This window comes from Papio anubis, unplaced genomic scaffold, assembly GCF_008728515.1.
Source record: "Papio anubis isolate 15944 unplaced genomic scaffold, Panubis1.0 scaffold83, whole genome shotgun sequence".
NCBI lineage: Eukaryota > Metazoa > Chordata > Mammalia > Primates > Cercopithecidae > Papio > Papio anubis.
Genome location: NW_022168525.1, coordinates 135,893 through 156,021, shown reverse-complemented (window position 1 = coordinate 156,021; position 20,129 = coordinate 135,893). Strand labels below are relative to the sequence as shown.

At 54.8% G+C, this 20,129-nt stretch overlaps 1 protein-coding gene across 37 annotated transcripts in view; it reads right to left on the bottom strand.

Annotated features, from left to right (window-relative positions):
• Positions 1-20,129, bottom strand: part of ABLIM2 (actin binding LIM protein family member 2) — a 193,986-nt gene that overhangs the window by 109,059 nt on the left and 64,798 nt on the right. For all 37 annotated transcript variants that reach the window (XM_031662645.1, XM_031662663.1, XM_021938279.2 and 34 more), the window contains 3 exons: positions 14,631-14,746; positions 6,410-6,536; positions 3,273-3,366 (listed from right to left, as the gene is read on the bottom strand). In XM_031662645.1, the coding sequence (XP_031518505.1) occupies positions 3,273-3,366; positions 6,410-6,536; positions 14,631-14,746 (337 nt within the window). The remainder of the gene's footprint in view (positions 1-3,272; positions 3,367-6,409; positions 6,537-14,630; positions 14,747-20,129) is intronic.

Sequence of the window (20,129 nt, the reverse complement as noted above, 5' to 3'; positions counted from 1 at the left end):
GAAAGAAGCTGGTCATGAAAGACTACATATTTTATGATTCCGTTCATATGAAATGACCAGAAGGGAAGTCTATGGAGACAGAAAGTAGAATGGTGGTTGCCAAGGGCTTGCAGGTACAGGAGTGATAGCTAAAAGGTATGGGGTTCTTTCCAAGGTGATGAAACTGTTCTAAAATTGACTATGCTGATGGCTGCAAATATCTGTGGAGATACAGAAAACCATTGAATGGGCTGGGTGCGGTGGCTCACACCTGTAATCCCAGCATTTTGGGAGGCTAAGGCAGGTGGATTGCTTAAGTTCAGGAGTTCGAGACCAGCTTGGGTGACACAGTGAGATTCCATCTCTACAAAAATTACAAAAATTAGCCAGGTGTGGTGGCGCACACCTGTAGTCCCAGCTACTCAGGAGGCTGAGGTGGGAGGATCACTGAAGCCTGGGAAGTGAGGCTGCAGTGAGCTGCGATGACATCATTGCACTCCAGCCTGGGCAACAGAGTGAGACCCCCTCCAAAAAAAGAAAAAAGAAAACCATTGACTTGTGCCCTTGCAATGGACAAGCTGTGAACTGTATCTCCATGAAGCCGCTGGAAAAGACCCCACAATACCGAAAAGAAGAGATGCTTATGAGGAGCTTATAATAAGCCGGGAACCTGCTAAATAGGAAATCCGAGTTGGGAAACACAGAGATGTTTGGGGTACAACATGGCACAGATGGTTTGAGATCAACTGTGATTACACGGAAAGGAAAAATGAAAGAAAACTGGCCAGAAAGTTAGGCTAACTATAATTGCACAGTCAGTGGCTTTGTTTTCTTCTTAGCACCTCTCTGGACTTTGCAGACTTTCTCCCATCCATGAGAATGGAGGACATCCCTCTCAGAACCACTCCACAGAGAAGCGCACAGCTCTGTGCAGGCCCAGGACCCTTCCTGTGGGGGCATCCAGCCCCCTGGAGTCTGCAGCAGAGGGGAATGAGACACAGTGACTGGGACTGGGATGAGGGTGGCCAGCCCTGTCCCCCCACCAGGTAGAGTTGCTGGATGGGGGTTTGAAAGAAAGTGGCTTGAGGTCAGGTCCAGCTCTCTGCCAGCTGTCTTTTTCGTGCCAGAAAAGCAACTCTGCGCTCACGGTTCCATTCCCCTCCGCATTCTGAATGCTCTTGGGTGTTGGCTACCAGCTGTGGGAGCTGGAAAGGGGAGCCAAAGGTTCACCCCATTCCACCCTCTCCAGATTGACCTCTGCGGCAGCCAGTGGGAGCGCTCTAAAACTCCAATGCGGCCCGGCATTCCCTGCACCAAAGCCTTCCTCAGTGCCCCTCCGTACATCCTCATCCCCAGCCCTGCCCTATCCCCCCAGCCAACTCCCAGAGACCAGCTCCTGTGACCTCCGACCTCCTCGAGAGGGACTCCCATGCTGGGCACAGCCCCTCTCCATTCCCGAGAATCCCCTGGTCACCTGTCGCTTCCCCCATGGACTATGGGCCAATCCAGGGATGGAGACGGTCCACCTGCCTGACCAGCACCCAGCACTGAGCCAAGGAGGGGCTGCAGGATCAGGGGGCTCTGTGAATCCAGAGGGTGGGCTACAGGGTGGGGGCCTCTGTGAACCTGGAGAGGGTAGGCTGGAGGGTGGGGGACTCTGTGAACCTGGAGAGGGCAGGCGGCTGGGTGTGGAGGGTGGGGGTCTGTGAATCTGGAGGGTGGGCTGCAGGGTGGAGGGTGGGGGTCTGTGAATCTGAGGGCCGAGGCTGCAGGGGTGGGAGGGTGGGGGATCGATAGAAGAACAGGTTAAAGGTGGAAAGGTGAAGGTCAGATGGAAGAGGAGTCGACAGGAATGCGAAAGGAGTGAGATCATGGAAAGGTGGGCACAGGAGTGGAAGGTAAAGAGGGTCGCCAGAGGAGCAGGGTAGAAGGAGGTTTAGGGTCATGGATGGAGGAGCTGCAGGGTGGAGACGGGCTACAAGGAGTGGAGAGGTCAGAGGAGTGGGCTACAAGATGGAAGGTGGGGTGGAAGGTGGAAGTCATGAAAGGTGGAGAGGAGTAGAGAGATCTGTGAATCCTGGAGGAGTGGGCTGCAGGGTGGAGGGTGGGGGGTCTGTGGATGGAGGGCGGGCTGCAGGGTGGAGGAGTGGGGGGTGCGGATGGAGGGTGGGCTGCAGGGTGGAGGGGTGGGGGGTCTGTGAATCTGGAGGGTGGGCTGCAGGGTGGGTGGGGGTCTGTGGAGGGTGGGCTGCAGGGTGGGAGGTGGGGTCTGGCGGATCTGGAGGGTGGGCGCGAGGTGGGAGGGTGGGGGTCGTGGAGGAGAGTGGGCTGCAGAGGTGGGAGGTGAGGGTCTGTGGAGGGTGGGCTGCAGGTGGAGGTGAGGTGGAATCAGGAGGTAGGCTACAGGGTGGGAGGGGTTAGAGGGGTCTGTGAATCCTGGAGGGCAGGCTGCAGGGTGGGAGGAGTGGGGGTCTGTGGGGTCTGGGAGGGTGGGGCTGCAGGGTGGAGGGTGGGGGTCTGTGGTGGAGGGTGGGCTGGGGTGGAGGGTGGGGGTCATGAATGCAGGTGGGCTGCGGGGTGGAGGGTGGGGGTGGAGGTGGGCTGGGGTGGGAGGGTGGGGGTCTGTGGAGGTGGGCTGCGGGGTGGAGGGTGGGGGTGCGGGTCTGGAGGGTGGGCTGCGGGAGTGGGGAGGGTGGGGATTTGGCGGAGGAAGGTGGAGGGTGGGGAGTCTATGAATCCTGGAGGGTGGGGTTCTGGTCCTGGCTGCTCCATGGGATTTATCTTACTGAACAAAATGTAGAAAAAGGGCATAGCGCAATATAGTTTACTGCGGGGAACATGCCGCATGACTACCTCCCAGACCAAGGAACACAATGCTATCAGCACCTCAGAAGCTCCCCCCATATAATTGCTATCTGCCCTGCCTGCCGGGTGGCCCCGCCGCACCTCCTGTGGGGACGAGGTCCTGCTGTGTGCTCTCTTCCATCTTCCGTGCCTCTGAGTCCCAATCGAGACAGCAAACGGTTGGGCCAAAACATCTCAAAGCACTTCCCGCAAGCTCTGAATTTGTCAAGTGGCACAGAAGAGAGCATCACAAGGCAGGCTTCCTGGAGGAGATGGCACTGGGCAGGCCCTGGGCAGCTGGCATCCAGTGGCTGAGCTGGCAGGAGTAGCGAGGCGAAGCTGTAGCCAGACAGACTCTTGCACAAACACACACAAGTCTCCCAGTCAACTCCCAGGGTGCAGTTAGGCCCTAGCTCAGAGAGGGCGGGGGCCCGGCCCACAGCACTCACCTCCAGCACACGCCCCGTGATGTATTTCTCGCATCTGTCACAGCGGATGCCGAACTTGGCATGGTAGTCAGCTTCGCAGTAGGGCAGGCCGTCCCTGCAGTGAGACAGGCAGTCAGCACAGGGCGAGGGTCACCCGAGGACCCTTGAGATCTAACAACGCTCACCAACAAGGTCTGCCCTCAAAGTGGGAGAATGTCCACCTCCTCCTGCCCATGTAACAACGCCTCCAACAGACTGTGTCATTGGGCTCACACAGACACCAGCCCCACAAGAAATAGGATGACAATGGTCCCATTTCACAGACAAAGAAACTGAGGAGCACAGGCCAGGCCACCTGCCCAGTGGGTGGGAAGGGCTGACAGCAGCAGCTTCTGGGGAACGAGAGCTGCTTCTGCAGACCTGGCTCTTCTTTCTGGCTCCTTCCCTCCAAAGTTCAACATCTGGGGCACCTCAGAAAACTGTGAGCCAAAAAGGGGGGACAGTAAGGGCGCCCACATTGGGGATGGGGTTGGAGTATGACAGAAAGCCCAGGGGAGGGTGTCGTAGGTTAGGACGAGACTTCACTGTCCCCCCTGCATCCTGCCCTGCATCACAGCCCCGGAATATGAGGGGGTGACAAAGGCTGACTCTGGCCACACGTGGAGGGGCCTGGCCTTCTGTAGTGCAGGAAAGAGCAGGAGGGCTGCACAGACGTGTCCGTCCCCTGTCCCCACGCATACGTGTGACCTGCCTGCTATGTGCCAGGAGCATAGGGCTCAGGGAATTGGTGTCGAATGCCCGTCATCCTGGGCCTGCACCTCCAGCAGTGGCTTCCTCTGAGCCTGCATAAATGAGCTATAGAGAAAGGCATCTGCAGGGTCATCCTGGCACAGCTCCTGTTATCATGATCTTCACACCTGTTTTCATGATTATTAAGAGATCAACATGCCAGGAGGGATGGCTACGCAGATGCGGGGAGGGCAGGTCAGCAGTGGCCACACTCAGTGCGGGGAAGTGCTGCTGAGCCATGGTTAAGTGAACAGGCCTGCACTCAAATGCCACATCCCAGCTGTGTGACCCTGGGTGAGTCTCTTAACCTCTCTGAGCCTCAGCTTCCTCATCTGCAAAATGGGGGAAATAATAGTAAGGACGAATGAAGAGAATGGCAGGCCCTTTCCAAGGTGGCTGAAGCCATTGTCATTACTAACTAGGGCTGTCCTCCCAGCCCTGGCCACACCCAGCAGGTGTAGGGGTGACTGGCACAAAGTGGGGTGCCTGCCACTCCAACGCGCCCCCCTCCAGCATCGCTGAAGTTGCTGTAGTGTTCCAAATTTGGTTTGAGTTTTTACACAGCTGCTACAGAAGGGAGGATTTGCCAGGCTGCCGTGGATTAGACCCCAGCTCACGTTCTTTTCCTGCAACCTCTGTACTGTTGCTAGGTCCCCAGGATGTGGGGTCATGAGCCCCGGGCCTGGGTGCCCCTCTCTGGCTGCAGTCTGGAAGTGGCCCACAGCTGGGCTAAGCTGCCGCTGAGAGAGAGTGGCAGCCCTTCCTTCCACGTGAGACGGAGACAAAATGAGTCCTCAGGCTTACTTCCAAATGCCGCTGACCTCAGGACTCCTGTAATAACCCACAAATGGGTGTATTTGCAGCAAATGGGAGGTTAAAGATAACATCTCCATGGCAACACCAACGCCCTCCTCGTCAATTCTGGGACAGCTCTGGAGGCTGCTAAGTAACATGCAGGGTGTGGGTGAGCTGCCAACGCTGCGGGAGGGGCCTGCCGCCTGCACGGGGCTGCGTGCACCACACCGGGCGGTCCCTGGCTGACTGTGACACAGGCGGGGAAACTCATGCGCCCCACAGGTCCCTCACCCTGGGTGCAAGCTCACCTCGGTTTGGAGGTTTTACTTAAAATGATGTCTTGGAGATCATTGCAGATTCCACAGCAGTTGTAAGAAACAACACAGAGAGGTCCCATGTACCCATCACCCAGTTTCCCCCAGTGGTGATGCAGAATTAGTATACACCCTCAGCCAGGAAGTGAACACGGGCACATCCACGGACGTGATTCAGGTTCTGTGTGACACGCGCTCGAATGTGCATGCATCTGCGTGTGTGTGTGTGTGTGTATGTGTGTGTGTATGTATATGTGTGTGTGTGTGTGTGTGTATGTGTGTGTGTGTGTATGTGTGTGTGTATGTGTGTGTGTGTGTATGTGTGTGTATGTGTGTATGTGTATGTGTGTGTATGTGTGTGTGTGTGTGTGTGTGCGCCTCACTCTGTGCAGTTTTATCACACGACGTTTTTCATCTCCCTCAATTCCTGTGATGATTTTGCTCCCATTGGGCATTGAGAACAAGCACAGTGTAGACAAAAGACCCTCTAGCTCCCAGGAAGGGGCCTCTGCACTCAGAGGAGCTGCCCTCTTTCCGCTCGTCCACATATTCGCCCCTCACCTGCGCCATGCAGAAGGCTTGCCTGCCTCAGGTCCCCGACCCCACCAGCGTTAAAACCCACCCCCAGCTCCTGGCCCTGAGCTGCCTCCATTCAAGGCCATGATCTTCCCAGAAGGCTTACCCGGTTCCCAAACCGGCCACCACCCCAGCTTGACTGCACATTTGTGGGACATGTTTGGTGCCGGTGGCAGCCATCCCAGGGGCCCCCGCCTTGCAGAAGACAGAGTGAGTGGCTGCGGGGCCCCAGCCCTGACACCTGCGATGGTCAGACCCTCTCCTCATCCCCGTGCTGGCCTCTGCTGACATTGCTTCACCTCCTGCAGCACATCCAGGCGCCAGAAAGGGCAGCTGATCCCATGGGGATGGTGGAGAGGGACTGAGACAGAGAGGGAAGGCACTTCAAAAACTCAGCCCTGGCAGCCCTGGCAGCTCTGCTTCTCATCCATAAAAAAGGAGCTGGAAGCTGCAAACGCCGTTAGAGAAGCCAGGGCTGGCCAGGGAAGGGGGACACAAGGCTTTCAGGACAGATTCGCTAGGCTCTGGACCACGCTTCTCACCCAGCGGCAGGATAAGAGTAGCTGCGTGAGGAATAGGAGAGACACAGAGAGGGTGGTGCCTGAGACACGTGCAGAGTGTGGGACCCCCGCAGAGTAGGGACGCCTGAGCGGAGGCTCTCACTGGAGTCCTCCTCCCACTTACTTGCTGATGTACTCGGCATTCAGGAGCTTCCCACAGCTCTTGCACTTAAAACAGCCCAAGTGCCAGTGCTTGTCCAAGGCTACCAGGGCCTGGCCGTTCTTGATTTCTGTGCCGCAGCCCCCACAACCTGGAAGAAAGAGAACAGAACACGGACACCCCCACCATTGTGAGAGGTGTGGGGGAGGCCCCCTGCTCTCCAGACTCCGTGAAGGCCCCTAGGGCAGCTGGAGGAGCGGGGTAGACGAGCAGCTGGGAGGAGCCTCTCACACAGCAGTCTCTGGAGCATGGGGAAGGCAACTTGGGAAGTTTGACCCTGCATGCATTGAGCGCTGACTGCATGCAGCCTGGGCTGTAAGCCGGGGAAGCCTAGATGAAGAAACAGAGGTCCTGTCTTGCCGGAGAGTGGAGTCAGCTCCCGGCACAGAGACATGCCAGGTTGAACCCAACTGTGACTCGATGTGCCCTCCGAAGGGAAATGGACTGCATTAGAGAGGGCTGAGCCAGCCCCCAGCCCCCAACCCAGTCAGCCCTGGGAGCCCTCCTGCTGCACCCAGCCAGCCAAACCCACCTTCTCTCTTCCTGTCATCCCCATGGTGACTGGCACTCTCCACCCCATGGCCACCTGCCTCGTGGGCCCCTGCCTGGCCTCCTGGTGCCCTCTCTGTCCCTCCCAGCCATGCCTACCCTGCTCACTTGCCCCGTGTCCTAGGGCCTGGTCTTTATGCACAGGGCTTCCAGCTTCTGGCCCTGCTCTGAGCCTGTGGCCCACAGTCCCTCCACCCTATGAGCCACCACACCAGGGGCTCCACAGCCAGCATCATGGGCGTGCTGCAGGCAGGGGTGCCCCTGGCAGAGCAGGTGGAGCAGGCTGGGGAGCTGGGGAGAGCCTGGTGCATGAGCCTGCGTGGGATGCGGTTGAGTGCGTGTGCATCTGTGTGCATAGCGTGTGACTGTAAGTATGTGGATGCATCTTACGGGACTGTGTGCATTTGTATGTCACCTGAGTCTTCCCGTGAGTCTTCCTGTGAATATATGAGGTCAGGGGTGGGGAGTGGGAGGCAGAGTGACAGAGACACCTATGACGGCATCCCCAAGGGAAAGGGCCTCTCGCAAGGTGAACACCTGGTGACAACAGCAGGAGCAACTGCGACAGAGCGGGGCCCACTGAGTCAACCGCCCAGGTGTGCATTGATTCGCGGATCATACACGCCCTCACTCCAGGGACCTGCACCTGTCATAGCTGAATGTGTGTCAGTGTGTGTGACTGGTGCATGAGTGTGTCTGTCTGTGTTTGTGTCTGCATGTGTGAATATGTCTGCATGTGAGAGTGTCTGTGTGTCTGTGGAAGTGTGTGTCTGCGTGTGAGTGTGTGTGTCTGTGGAAGTGTGTGTCTGCGTGTGAGTGTGTGGGAGGGGTTTATGGAGGCAGGAACCGCGCAGCCTGAGAAGGTTGCCCGAGGCATTTGCGCGGGATTGTTTTCGAGTATTACGTCTGTGTGTGGCGCACTGTGAGTGTGTGTCTGTGGAAGTGTGTGTCTGCGTGTGAGTGTGTGTGTCTGTGGAAGTGTGTGTCTGTGTGTGAGTGTGTGTGTGTTTGTATGTGTGTCTGGCGGTGAGGGTGTGTGTCCAGGAAGCTGCAGTGTTCAAGGCAGAGTGTGTGTGGCTCAGAAGGCAGGTCTGTGTGTGAGAGCAGGTGTGGCAGGGTTTCAGGGAAGTGTGTGAACCATGCAGAGTGCGGCAGGGGTCTGTGGAAGTGTAAACTGGGCGCAGAGTGTGTGTGTCTGGTGGAAGTGTGTCTCATGTGAGTGTGTCCAGGGAAGGTGTCCAAGGCGCAGAGAGGTATGCAGGCAGGTCCAGGAAGGTGGGGTAACCAAGGCAGGAGGTAAGGTCTGTGGTCCAGGAAGCGTGTAACCATGCAGAGTGTGGTGGTGGCAGGTCTGTGGAAGTGTGTGTCTGGTGTGTGAGAGGTGTGTGTGTTTCAGGAAGCTGCTGCAGTTCATGCGTGTGTTTATAAGGCGTGAGCCAGGGCATGATCAACCACGCAGTAACTGGACCTGATTGGACAGGCAGGAAGAGGGTGTCTGACAAACAGGGCCTTGCCACCTGCAGGAGCCCCGAGTACTTCACAGACTAAGCAGGGACCCTCGTGCCCAAGGACACCTCCACCCAAGATGGAAAGAAGGTGGCCCCAGGGCCTGACGCGCTGGGTACAAATCCTGGCCCCCACTAGGCGCTGGGTCACACGGAGCGTGTTCCTCCTGTGGGAGCCCCCATTTCCTCATCGTGGGGTGGAGCGATCACCTCCGCACTTGGTGCCTGCCCAGATCCAGTGCTAATTTACACAGAAGACCGGGCCCAAAGCCTCTGCGTCCCGGGTGAACAGTGAGCACTGGCGAGACCCCACGTGGGCCTGCTGCGTGGTAAGAGCTCAGCGGAGGCTGCTTCCGTGCATGGCCTCCTTAGTTTCTTTTGGCAGAGACCTGAGTCATTGTTTTTAACAATTAAAACAAACGAACACTCACAAAGCTGTTGGTCAAGCTCAGGATTTCCTAAGTGACCACGCTGTGCAAATTCACATGCTACTTTGGAAAACAGCCAGAGAGCAGATTCAAACTCCAAGGGAAGGGGGCCTCTTACTCATCTCAGGACCCTGGGTGCCCAGCACAGGCTGCGGGCTTGAGAAACACGTGGGGGAATGAATGAATGAATGAATGAATGGGAACCAAAGTGAGAGGATGCCTCCACCATTCTCAAGTCCAGGAGGCGACCCCCATATCACCCCCTTCGCCACGCTCCTTCCCTTGTCTCTGCAGAGGCAGACGACGCACAGCCCAGACAGCCTCCTGGCTCCCCCCACTCAGCAGGTGATAAGGTACATTTTGCAAAGGTCTGTGGCAGTGGCTGTCAACGTGGGGTACTTTTGCCCAAGAGACATTTGGCAATGTCTGACGACCCTTCTGACTGTCATAACTTGGAGAGGGTTCCAGGCATCTAGTCGGTAGTGGACACAGGATGCTAACCTTGCCAGGACAGCTGCCCTCACCAAAGGGCTCTCTGGCCCCACATGTGAATGGTACTGGAGCTGAGATCCCTGATCCAAGCCTCTGTTGGCTTGTCTGCACGTCAAGGGAGCACAGCACACAGGGCTGTGTGGTGACCAGAGGACAGGCAACAGAGAGCAGTGGTCAGATCCCAGCTCTGCCCCTCACTGGCTGTGACCTGGGGAAGTCACTTCACTTCTCTGTGCCTGTGGAGTGAGGGCACGTGTGACGCGTGAATAAATGCACACACGTTGACTGGTGAGGTAGGCCCACCTCTGCTCTCACTGCCACTGCTGTTGTCACCAGGTGGGCCCCTCGCGGGAGGCCTGCTTCCTCTGGGATGCCCTTGCGGGCATCTCCGCCACTCTGCCTCCTACCATATTGGCCGGCGCCCTCCCCTGCCAAGAAGCTCCCTTGACCTTGAGCTCCAAGCTGCAGGGGAGATGCCAACCTCACACCTGCCTCGGCCCCCTCATTCTCCTATCAGCAGTACACGTGGAGATGAGAGCAAGGTGCAAAAGGAGTGTTGCCATGGAAACCACATCCTCACTTTCCAAACACATCTGGAGCTCCATATTTCTTTGTGGGCTCTGCACATGGCAGCTCAGAGTCCTGTGTGACACAGGCTGTGGACTAGAGCTGTCACTGGCAGAATGTCCCTAGCAGGGCAGAAGGGGCCTCAGGACACTCCAATGTCAGCTGGCCACGTGCCTGTACATCCTGGCTGGCACTGCCAGCAGCAGCAACAGCATGACCCTCCTAGAACCTTCCGCTTTCCTATTTTCCCCAAAATGCTCCCTCTTCCACCAGATGTGGTCATGGTGGGGGTGGTTGTGGTGGGGGGTGGCTAGGATGTGCCGGGCAGCCTCTTGGAGCCTCAGCTGGGAGCTCAGGGGGTGCAGGTGCAGGAGCCAGACCCCCACTGCAGCACCCCAGGTCTAACCAGGGTCAGGGGAGTAGGGGGAGTCTCAGATTCTAGATCAAATCTGAGATTGAGTTTTGGAAACAAGGACTCTGACCGAGCTCCAAAACTTGAAAGTGATTAAACTCCATGAACTTGGCTTGCAGTTTCATTTAGGAACCTGTACCGAGGAAGAAAAGCCGCTGGAAAAGATAAAACATGTTCAAGTTCAGCCCCAGTGCACTGCGGTCAGGACTAGACTGGGACACAGGCCTGCCATGAGCCCAGAGAGGGGCGGGGGCTCCTGCGAGGATCCTGGGTTTACCTCCCAGGCACACCCAGGGGTTCTCCTGTTTCCTAGGCAGCCAGGGAGCAGCAGGAGCTCCTGGGTTTACCCCCCAGCCTCACCCCAAGGCTCTCCTGTTTCCCACGCAGCCAGCAAGGGGGCAGGGGCTCTGGTCCGGGCACCCACCCTCTTAGCACTACCCTTGCAGGAGCACAGAACACAGGGACTCCACGTGCCACAGTCCAGGTGGTCAACCCTGTCGCTGGAAGAGTGGAGGACCCCAAAGCCCCATCCCTGGGCCCGGGACCTTGGGACTGCACACACACCTTCCCGCCCCTTCATCCCTCACTCTGGTGGGGCCTCCCCAGGTCGAGGGGGTGGAGCTAAAGAGCACGGCAGCCAGGCCCAAGAAGTACACGTGGGGTCTTCTCAGCATGGATGGAGCCATCCCTTTTCCCCAGGCCAAGCCCATCTTTGCCAGTTGCCAGCCTGCCGCCCACACCCTGGCTGGCCTCACGCCCACATTGAAGGCCCAGAGAGGGGACACCTCTTGCCCTCGGCCCCCAGTGGTGAGTGCAGGGTCCACCCCGGGTAGCTGGGCTCAGAGCTGCCTCTGGGTCGGCACGCGGTGCTCATACCCTGGGAGGGCCAACCTGTGGCAGGCTCGTGACCAGCAATGGGTCAGCACTGGAGAGCTGGGGCTCACGGGAAGGAGCAGAGCTTCAGGGACACAGGGGACCCCCCAGCGAGCATGGTGGGGAAGCCGAGGCTTGCGGGGTGTTGGCTGCTCCTCCTGGAAGGCGCCTGTGTGGCCCACCCTAAAGGATTTCTTGTTCCTGAGTGGCCTGCTTGGGGCAGCAGAGGGAAGCTCAGGGCCACGGGACTCAAGCTTGAGCTCTGCCTCAAGAGCCAGCCACTCTCCCCTCCCCAGGGAAGGGCAGCCACACAGGCAGCCATGTGAGGCCCCGCCCTGCTGTCCCCTGACCCGGCAAGCTGGCCAGGCAGACGGTGCTGCTTCCTACCTTCTGGACTGACTGGACTCTACCCCACTCCACAACCATCTGTGGCTCCTCATGGCCTCCAGATGTACCGAGAACACCATGGCGTGGCTTTGGAGGAAGCTGCCATCTGGTGTTGCTGTCTCAGCGTCATTCCTGTTCCCCACCCCCACACTGCAGCCCCGTCCACTCACACGGGTCTGGGGGGTGCCCACGCTGCAGCCCCGTCCACTCACACGGGTCTGGGGGGTGCCCCCAGCACATTTCACAGGTGTGTTCAGTCTTTGCACTCTCTTCTCACCTGTAGCACCCTCCCCCTTCCAGACCCACCTGCTGGAATTCAGCCTGTGTCTCCAGTTTCAGAGCCAAGGCTACCTCCTTAGACAGCCTCTGGCCCTAGCGGGGTAAGCTCACTTGCTTTGGACTTGAAAGGCCTTGGCCCACCCCTCGGTACTTCCGCCCCCTGACGGACACTGAGCACCCAGCACACCCACTCCTGCCATGCACAGGGCACACCTGCACCTGCAGAAGAGCTCCTCCAGGCACAGCTGCTGGGGCAACAAAAGCAGGCCGGACCGGGAAGACTGCAGACATCCACACAGGAGCCAGGACTGCTGCTCAATGCTTTCTAGGTTCTTTCTAGCGCAGAAATGGTTCTAAGCTCAGGATTCTCACCACAGGTTGGGGGAAGGGGCAGGTTACATTATTAGATGTCTAGGGGTCCTGGGAGCTTTGTTCTTTGAAAATGCAAATTTGATATTTCAAAATAAATTTACATTTGGAGAGGGCAGAGTCTTTCTGCCAAGGGTATTTTTGAAAACCTCAAAAAAAAAAAAAATCTCAGACAGTGATTCTGTGGTTGGTCATATTGGTCATATTTCCATCCCCCCGACCCCGCTTTTTTTTTTTTTTTTTTTTTTTTGACAGTCTTACTCTGTCACCCAGGCTGGAGGGCAGTGGTACAATCCCAGCTCACTGCAACCTCCGCCTCTCAAGTTCAAGCGATTCTCCTGCCTCGGCCTGCTGAGTAGCTGGGACTACAGGCGGGCACTACCACACCCAGCTAATTTTTGTATTTTTAGTAGAGCTGGGGTCTCACCACTTTGGCCAGGCTGGTCTGGAACCCCTGGCCTCAGGTGATCCGCCCGCCTCGGCCTCCCAAAGTGCTGGGATTACAGGCGTGAGCCAATGTGCCCAGCCCATGTTTCCCTTTTTAATTTGGCTGCCAGGAAGCTTTGGACAAACTTTAAAACTGATCTCCCCCTTTTAAAATTTGCCATAGAGCTTTTGATTACTATCTGAACTTCATTTTAACAGTACTACTGTTTGTGAAGCCAAATTCTCAAAGATGGATAAAAGGCATTAAATAAAACCACGTTTATGTTAAAAAAAAAAAATTCAATCAATCCAGGCCCCAGCTGGAGAGAGATTTTTGAATGGAGGACTTTCCTAGCAAGTCCCGAAGCAGCACCCTCCCCACCCAGTGCTGCTGCGAACTTCATCCCAAGGGATGCAGGCTTCGCTTCGTTTTACAGAGTCAAATTATAACCAGCTCCCAGGGCCAACGCTGCACTCCTGGGAAGCTGGAAGTGGAATCGCCTCTATAGACACTGTCAACACAGCAGACAAAGTGGGGGAGAAAGGAGGCATTTGACACAGGAGAGGAAATTAATTGCAGGCAAGATGCTGACTCCAGAAATCAGTGGAAACCTCTCCTCCGTCTGGGGACACGTGGCCCTGCCTCTGGGGACACGACAGTGACCACGGTGCTCAGAGTGGGCTTCTGCAGCAGGTGCCTAGCAGCGGTGGGTCCTGGTGTGCCGGGCTCCCCTCCCAGAGCCTATGTGCCATCTCATGCCCCAGCAGAGCCACCCCGGCTGGGAAAGGCCACTTGGCTGCCCCCTTCTTGCTGATACTTGGCCCCACACCTGCAAACCCCTGACACTTTGGCTGGCATTTGTTTTTTTTCACACTAACGACCTCCTGCTTCCTAATTCAAGAAGCATTTATTGAGCCCCCACTGCATACACACCAGGCCTAACTCCTGGGAGGTGGAGCAGTGAACCCGAGGGCCCCTGACTGCGGGAGCCCGGAGCTCAGTGCTCTTCTACGGGTTCTCGGGGGTCCAAAGGGGTCCCAGGTAGCCTGGAATTAACAGAGGGGAGCTGAGGGGAGTGAATGCCAGAGGGAAAGGACCCGAAGGAGACCTGGAAGGCTTCCTGGAGGAGATGTGCTAGAGCCGGGCGAAAGCAGCAGTGGGCATTAGATGGGAGAGCAGGAGAGACACATGGGGTGGAGAAAACAGCCAGTGCAAAGGCTTGGCGGCATGAGAGCCCCAGAAACTTCCATCCCTGGCTGCCTCCTCACATTTATCCACAGCGGTTCACTGCCGCTGCACTGCCCTGGGCCTGTTGTGGAGGCCCTGTCCCTGGACGCTGCGGGTCCGCGCCCCAATCGGCCTGATGATGGATACATGGTGTATATCGACGCCCCATAGTGCATCCGCGGTAACATCATCGACTTTATCGGTATTATCGATATCATCGGCCTTTATCGGTATCGATCCATCGAGCACATCATTGGCGGCCCATCGGTACTTTATCGGTAGCCCCATCGGTATCGGTATCGACATCATCGGTACCCATCGGTATTTATCGGTGCCCCATCGGCATCATCGACCTATCGACATCATCGACATCACATCGGTATTTTATCGACATCATCGGTACTTTATCGGTATCGGTATCCCGACCTATCGACATCATCGGTACTTTATCATCGGTACGCCTCGCCGGTATCATCCGGCCTTTATCGTATCATCATTGGCATTTTATCGGTATCCCCATCGATGCGGCCCCACGCACCCCTCCCCCCTTCCACTGCCACCCCCCTCCACTCCCTCTTCCCACCCCTTCCTTCCTTCCACTCAGCACCCCCCACTCAGCACCTCCCACTCAGCACCCCCCACTCAGCACCCCCACTCAGTGCCCACTTACTTCGGAGGCCCTGGGGCAGGTGTGCGCTGCTGCCCACCGACACGGGCAGGGAGCATTTCTGGCACATGCATTCCTTCCCGTTGAAGGTCACTCGGTCCCCAGGAGGGAAGGGCAGCCTGAAACAAGAGAGCTCGTTACCAGCCAGGCCCACCTTCCGGCTCCTCTCTGGGGGAGCCCTGCCCCAGAGCAGGAGACCAGGGCCAATGTCTCCCCAGGGCTTCGCAAAGGGACCGTTCACAGGCTGAGGATGCAATGCAGGGCCTCTCCACCCAGGCACTGCCGCGTCCCCGCAATAGGACCTCAGGTAGTCATTGACATTTGAGCCTCAGTTTCCTCATCCGTACCAACAGGCAGAATCATAGCGCCTAAGGTGGTGGTGAGGACCAGCTGAGGGTCAGCCCAGTGTTTGGCACACGGCAACATGCCATGCCACCGGCGCCTCCAGCCCACCCTGCCTTCCTGGCGACATGGGATGCTTTCTTCATATCGGCTCAGCAGCAAGGGCAGCAGCTATACCCACTGGGCATCTCCTGTGTGCCCAGGGCCTGCTACTGTGATAGACGCCCTGTAGGCATGCCTCATGAATAACCCCACGCCATTCAACCTAGTTAGCATTTGCTTCATGTCTTCTCTATGTGCGAGAAACTGGAGTTCGGAGAGGCTGTGTCACTTTTCCAAGGACACATCGATACGAGTCAGAACCAGAATCAAACCAAGACCTGTCTGGCTTCAAAGTTCCACGATTTATCTACCTGGGCCGCTAAGAGGGCAGTGCCTTTAAAAGCACACCTCGTAGACAGGAAGATGCTGGACAATCGGATCCTGTCTTTATTTAAAATTCTGCCATTCTGCTCTAAATGGAGTTTTTGCATTTATTTCAAATTTTAAAAATTTTGCATTAAAATATCATTTACTTGACTACTGAGTTTTCTGGCACCCCCTTAAAGTCTGCCTCCGCAGCAAGTGCCGGGAGCAAGGCTGGGTGAGGGACCGCAGAGAGCCGGCCCATCCTCCTGCAGCCCGGGTATGTCTTTGGAGACTGAGGGATGGCTCAAGTAGCTGCATCTAGCAAGCTAAGGCCGGGCCACCTGCAGACGGGGCCAGAAGCACAGCCTGAGAATGCTGCCATGTCTGCCCTTGACACCTGCTGCCACCAAGCTCCCAGTAGCTGCCGGGCCACTTTCCTTCCCCAGCTGAGCCTGGCCAGAGAACCAGGTGCTTTTTAGGCAGAAGCCTGTGGAAGTGTCAGACCATGGGTGCCCCTTAAGTCTCCTGCGTGGCCAGGCGTGGTGGCTCACATTTGTAATCCCAGCACTTTGGGAGGCTGAGGCGGGAGGATCACTTGAGGTCAGGAGTTTGAGACCAGCCTGGCCAGTGTGGTGAAACCCCGTCTCTACTAAACATACAAAAATTAGCTGGGTGTGGTGGTGTGCACTTGTAATCTCAGCTACTTGGGAGGGTGAGGCAGGAGAATCACTTGAACCGGGAAGTGGAGGTTGCAGTGAGCCAAGTTTTCACCACTGTCCTCCAGCTTGGGCGAAAGAGTGAGACTCCAAAAAAAAAAAAAAAAGGCCCCCTGCTCAAACATCTTTGTTGGGTTCACCTGTCTTCTTCAGGGAAGAGACCATAGATGCATTGTTGATTGAATGAATGGGTGAATAAGTGAAGGATTGAAGCTCCCCTAGGGGGCCATGCTTGGTCTACTCTCTCCTGCCGAGTCCCTGCCTGGCCTCCCACCAGGGCCTGCCAGATGGAGTTCCCTGAAGCTAGAGACCACTGTGCCTTCCTCTGCTGAAGGCCTGCCAGAGCCTCACCCTGTGGGGCTGGCATTCAGTGTCCTTGGTCCATGCAGCAGGTGTGTTCCTGGATTCCCACTGGGCCAGTACCTGCTCCTGGGGATCCAGGACAAATACAGGCTGAGCTGGGCCCAGGGCCCTCTCCTCCCATTCGCCGCCCAGGAGCCTGCACGGCTCTCCCGTGCCCATGTTGCCACTGTGTGAGTGCTGTGGTCTGCTGCCCCCTGGGTCTCAGTGTCTTGCACCCTCCCTGTCGTGGGGGATCTTGAGACAGAGTAGGAGCCCCTCCACATCCCTGGATGTGCTTGGAGTGAATATCTGGCTGTGTAACCCGGAGCAAGTTACTCAGCCTCTCTGAAACGCTTCTCACCTATAAAGTAGGACGGAGAATGCCTGCATTCCAGGTTTGTATTCACACATTCATTCGCCCACAGGACATCCTGCCTGGGAAGCTCTGGCATATTGCCTGGGCCTGAGAGGGGCTGACTCAATGGCATCTATGATTTTATTTCCTCAACTTTATTGAGGTACATTGTGACAAATGTACACACCCATGTAACTGCCACCACCACGTCATGATATGGAACATTCTTTCTACTGCAAAAAGCCCCCTGTGGTTGTCTACAATCACGCTGCCCGCGACCTCTGGCCCCAGGCACCATGATCATCATTGTCACCACGGCCCCAGACACTGTGACTATCACTGTCGCCGTGGATTAGATTTGTGTGTGTGTGTGTGTGTGTGTGTAATCACAGAGCACGTAGTCTTTGGTGTTTTGTCAGCGTCGTGTTTTTGAGATTCAGCCGTGCTACTGCCCATGTCGATCCTTTGTTCCTTTGAGGACTGAGCAGTGTCCGTCCCATGGACAAACCACAATAGCCATTCCATGCAACTGCGGGGAACCTCTGGGCTGTTTCCGGTTTGAGGCTGTTACAAATAAAGCTGTTAAGCACAGTTGCCAACTAGCCTCTCCGCGGATGCAAGCTTTCCTTCTGGGTGAATGCAGAAGACGGGTTTTCTGATCATGTGCTCAGTGTGTATTTAACTTTATCAGAAACTGCCAAACCGGTTTCCACGGCCACAGTGCATGTTCGGCACTGAAGGGACACTCTGGCTTCACATCCTCACCAGCACCTGCCACGGTCCATCTTTTTAGCTTTAGTCGTTCTAATGGAGGCGTAATGGCATTTCTTTGCAGTTTTCATTTGCATACCCCTGTGACTAATGATGATAAACATTGTTTCACGTATGGTGTTGGTCATTTGTGTGTGTGTGTGTGTGTGTCTGTGTATACATATATACACACACACACATATATACATTTTTTTTTTTTTTTGAGACACAGTATTGCTCTGTTACCCAGGCTGGAGTGCAGTGGCACAATCTTGGCTCACTGCAACCTCTGTCTCCTGGGTTCAAGTGATCCTCCTGCCTCAGCCTCTTGAGTAGCTGGGATTACAGGTGTCTGCCACTACACCCGGCTAATTTTTATATTTTTAGTAGAGATGGCATTTCACCATGTTGGCCAGGCTGGTCTTGATCTCCTGACCTCAAGCAATCTGCCCACCTCAGCCTCCCAAAGTGCTGGGATTACAGGCATGAGCCACTGCACCCGGCCCATATGTATACGTTCTTTAGTGAAGTGTGAAAGACAATAGAATCTCAGGACCCCAAACTCACTATGCCAAAGGGAAAGTTAAGCTAGGAACTGAGTCGTGCAAAAACTGCTTTCCTTTTGTTTCCAGGCAGCTGTAGTTTCACAACCCCATGTCACATGTAAAATGCAAAACAGAATGGCGTATGACAAATGTAAAATGTAGATTTACAGAGGGTTAGTCTTAACTGTTTCCTCGACTCCCTCTTTTCACATGTAAAACACAGATTTACTGAGGCTCTGATTAGCATATGAAATCTAACTATAAAGACTGTAGCTATTTGCCTCATGGTCCTCCTCCCCCTTTTTTTCTCTCCTTCTTGCTCTTTCCCCTTTAAATACTGAAGTGTCCCAAACCCCCTTTGGAAAAAGAACAGCTCGCAAGTGCTCCTGTGGCTTGCATTTCACCCTGGGCACATCCTCAACCTTGGCTAAATAAATCTCTATTGATTGAGCCCTGCCTCCATCTCTTTTTGGTTTATAGTTGTCTCTGTTAAACTCTTTTGCCCATTTTTTTAAAAGTTTTTTTGAGACAGAGTCTCCCTCTGTCACCCAGGCTGGAGTGCAGTGGTGTGATCTTGGCTCACTGCAACCTCTACCTCCTGGGTTCAAGTGATTCTCCTGCCTCAGCCTTCCAAGTACCTGGGATTACAGGCACCCACCATCATGCCTGGCTAATTTTTGTATTTTTAGTAGAGACAGGGTTTCACTATGTTGGCCAGGCTGGTCTCGAACTCCTGACCTCAAGTGATTCACCCGGCTCAGCCTCCCAAAGTGCTGGGATTACAGGTGTGAGCCACTGCACCCAGCCTCTTTTGCCCATTTTTAACAAGATTTTTGGTCTTATTATTGAGTTGTGAATAATCAATATTTTGTAAATAATCCATATTTTGTAGAGCAGTGCTGCATCGGACACAGGTGTGAGGGCTCACCCTTGAACTCATATCTAACACGGCACTCTCTGCCAGCTGATGGCTTGCTTTTACAGGTTCTCATTTTGCATTTCCTTCAGCCCACAAAACTTCCTGTTAGTTTATTTTGGTGCAGGTTGGCTGGCAACAAATTCTCTTAGCTTTGTGGGTCTAAAAAAGTCTTTATAGTGCCTTCGTTTCTCAGTAACAGTTTTGACATTTTATTCGCATACAATATAATGTACAATCCAGCAGCTTTTAGCATATTCTGAGTTGTGCGACTATCACCATAATCGATTTTAGAACAATCTCATCACCCACAAAAGAAATCCCATGCCCTTTAGCATGTCCGCTGTGCTCCCACCCCTCTGGCATCGTGCCCAACAAGTTCCAGCTGTGCCTGCCTTTCTAGTCACTGTCTCCTGCCTCAGGACAATGCCGCACTCCCCTTGGGTCTCTCCCACAGCCCCATGCTGGCCTTCCAGAAACTGCCTTCAGTTTTGGAAGTCTTTTGTGCTTAGTCTAGAATTATTTGATAGAGATTTTTCTCTCAGCATTTAAGAAATGTTATTCTATTGTCTTCTAGCCTACATAGTTTCTGATGAGAAGTCTGGAGTCATACCTTTGTTCCTCTGTAAATAATATTTTTTTTTCCTCGGGCTGCTTTTAAGATTTCTTTTTAGCACTGTTTTTCAGCAATTTGATTAGGATAGATTTGGTAGATTCTGATCTGTTTATTCTGCTTGATGTTCATTGAAATTCTTGGATCCACGTGTTTACAGTTTTCACCAAATTTGCAAAATGTTCAGCAATTCCTTCCTTAAGTACTTTTTGGTCTCCCTTGTCCACCTAGATAGAGACATAGATCTACAACCACAGGTCCCTGAGGGGCTTTTCATGTTTTTCAGTCTTTTTGTCTCTCTGCTTAAGTTTGAATTCTTTCTAATGCTGTGTCTTCAAGTTTACTGATATTTTCTTCCGAAATACCCAATCTACTGCTAATTCCTTTCAGGAGATTTTCACTTCAGCCATTGTATTGTTCATTTCTACAAGTACCAGTGGTTTCTTTTTATATCTTCCATAACTCTCCTATTTATGTTCATGTTTCCTGAAAATACTTAATCATATTTACAGTAG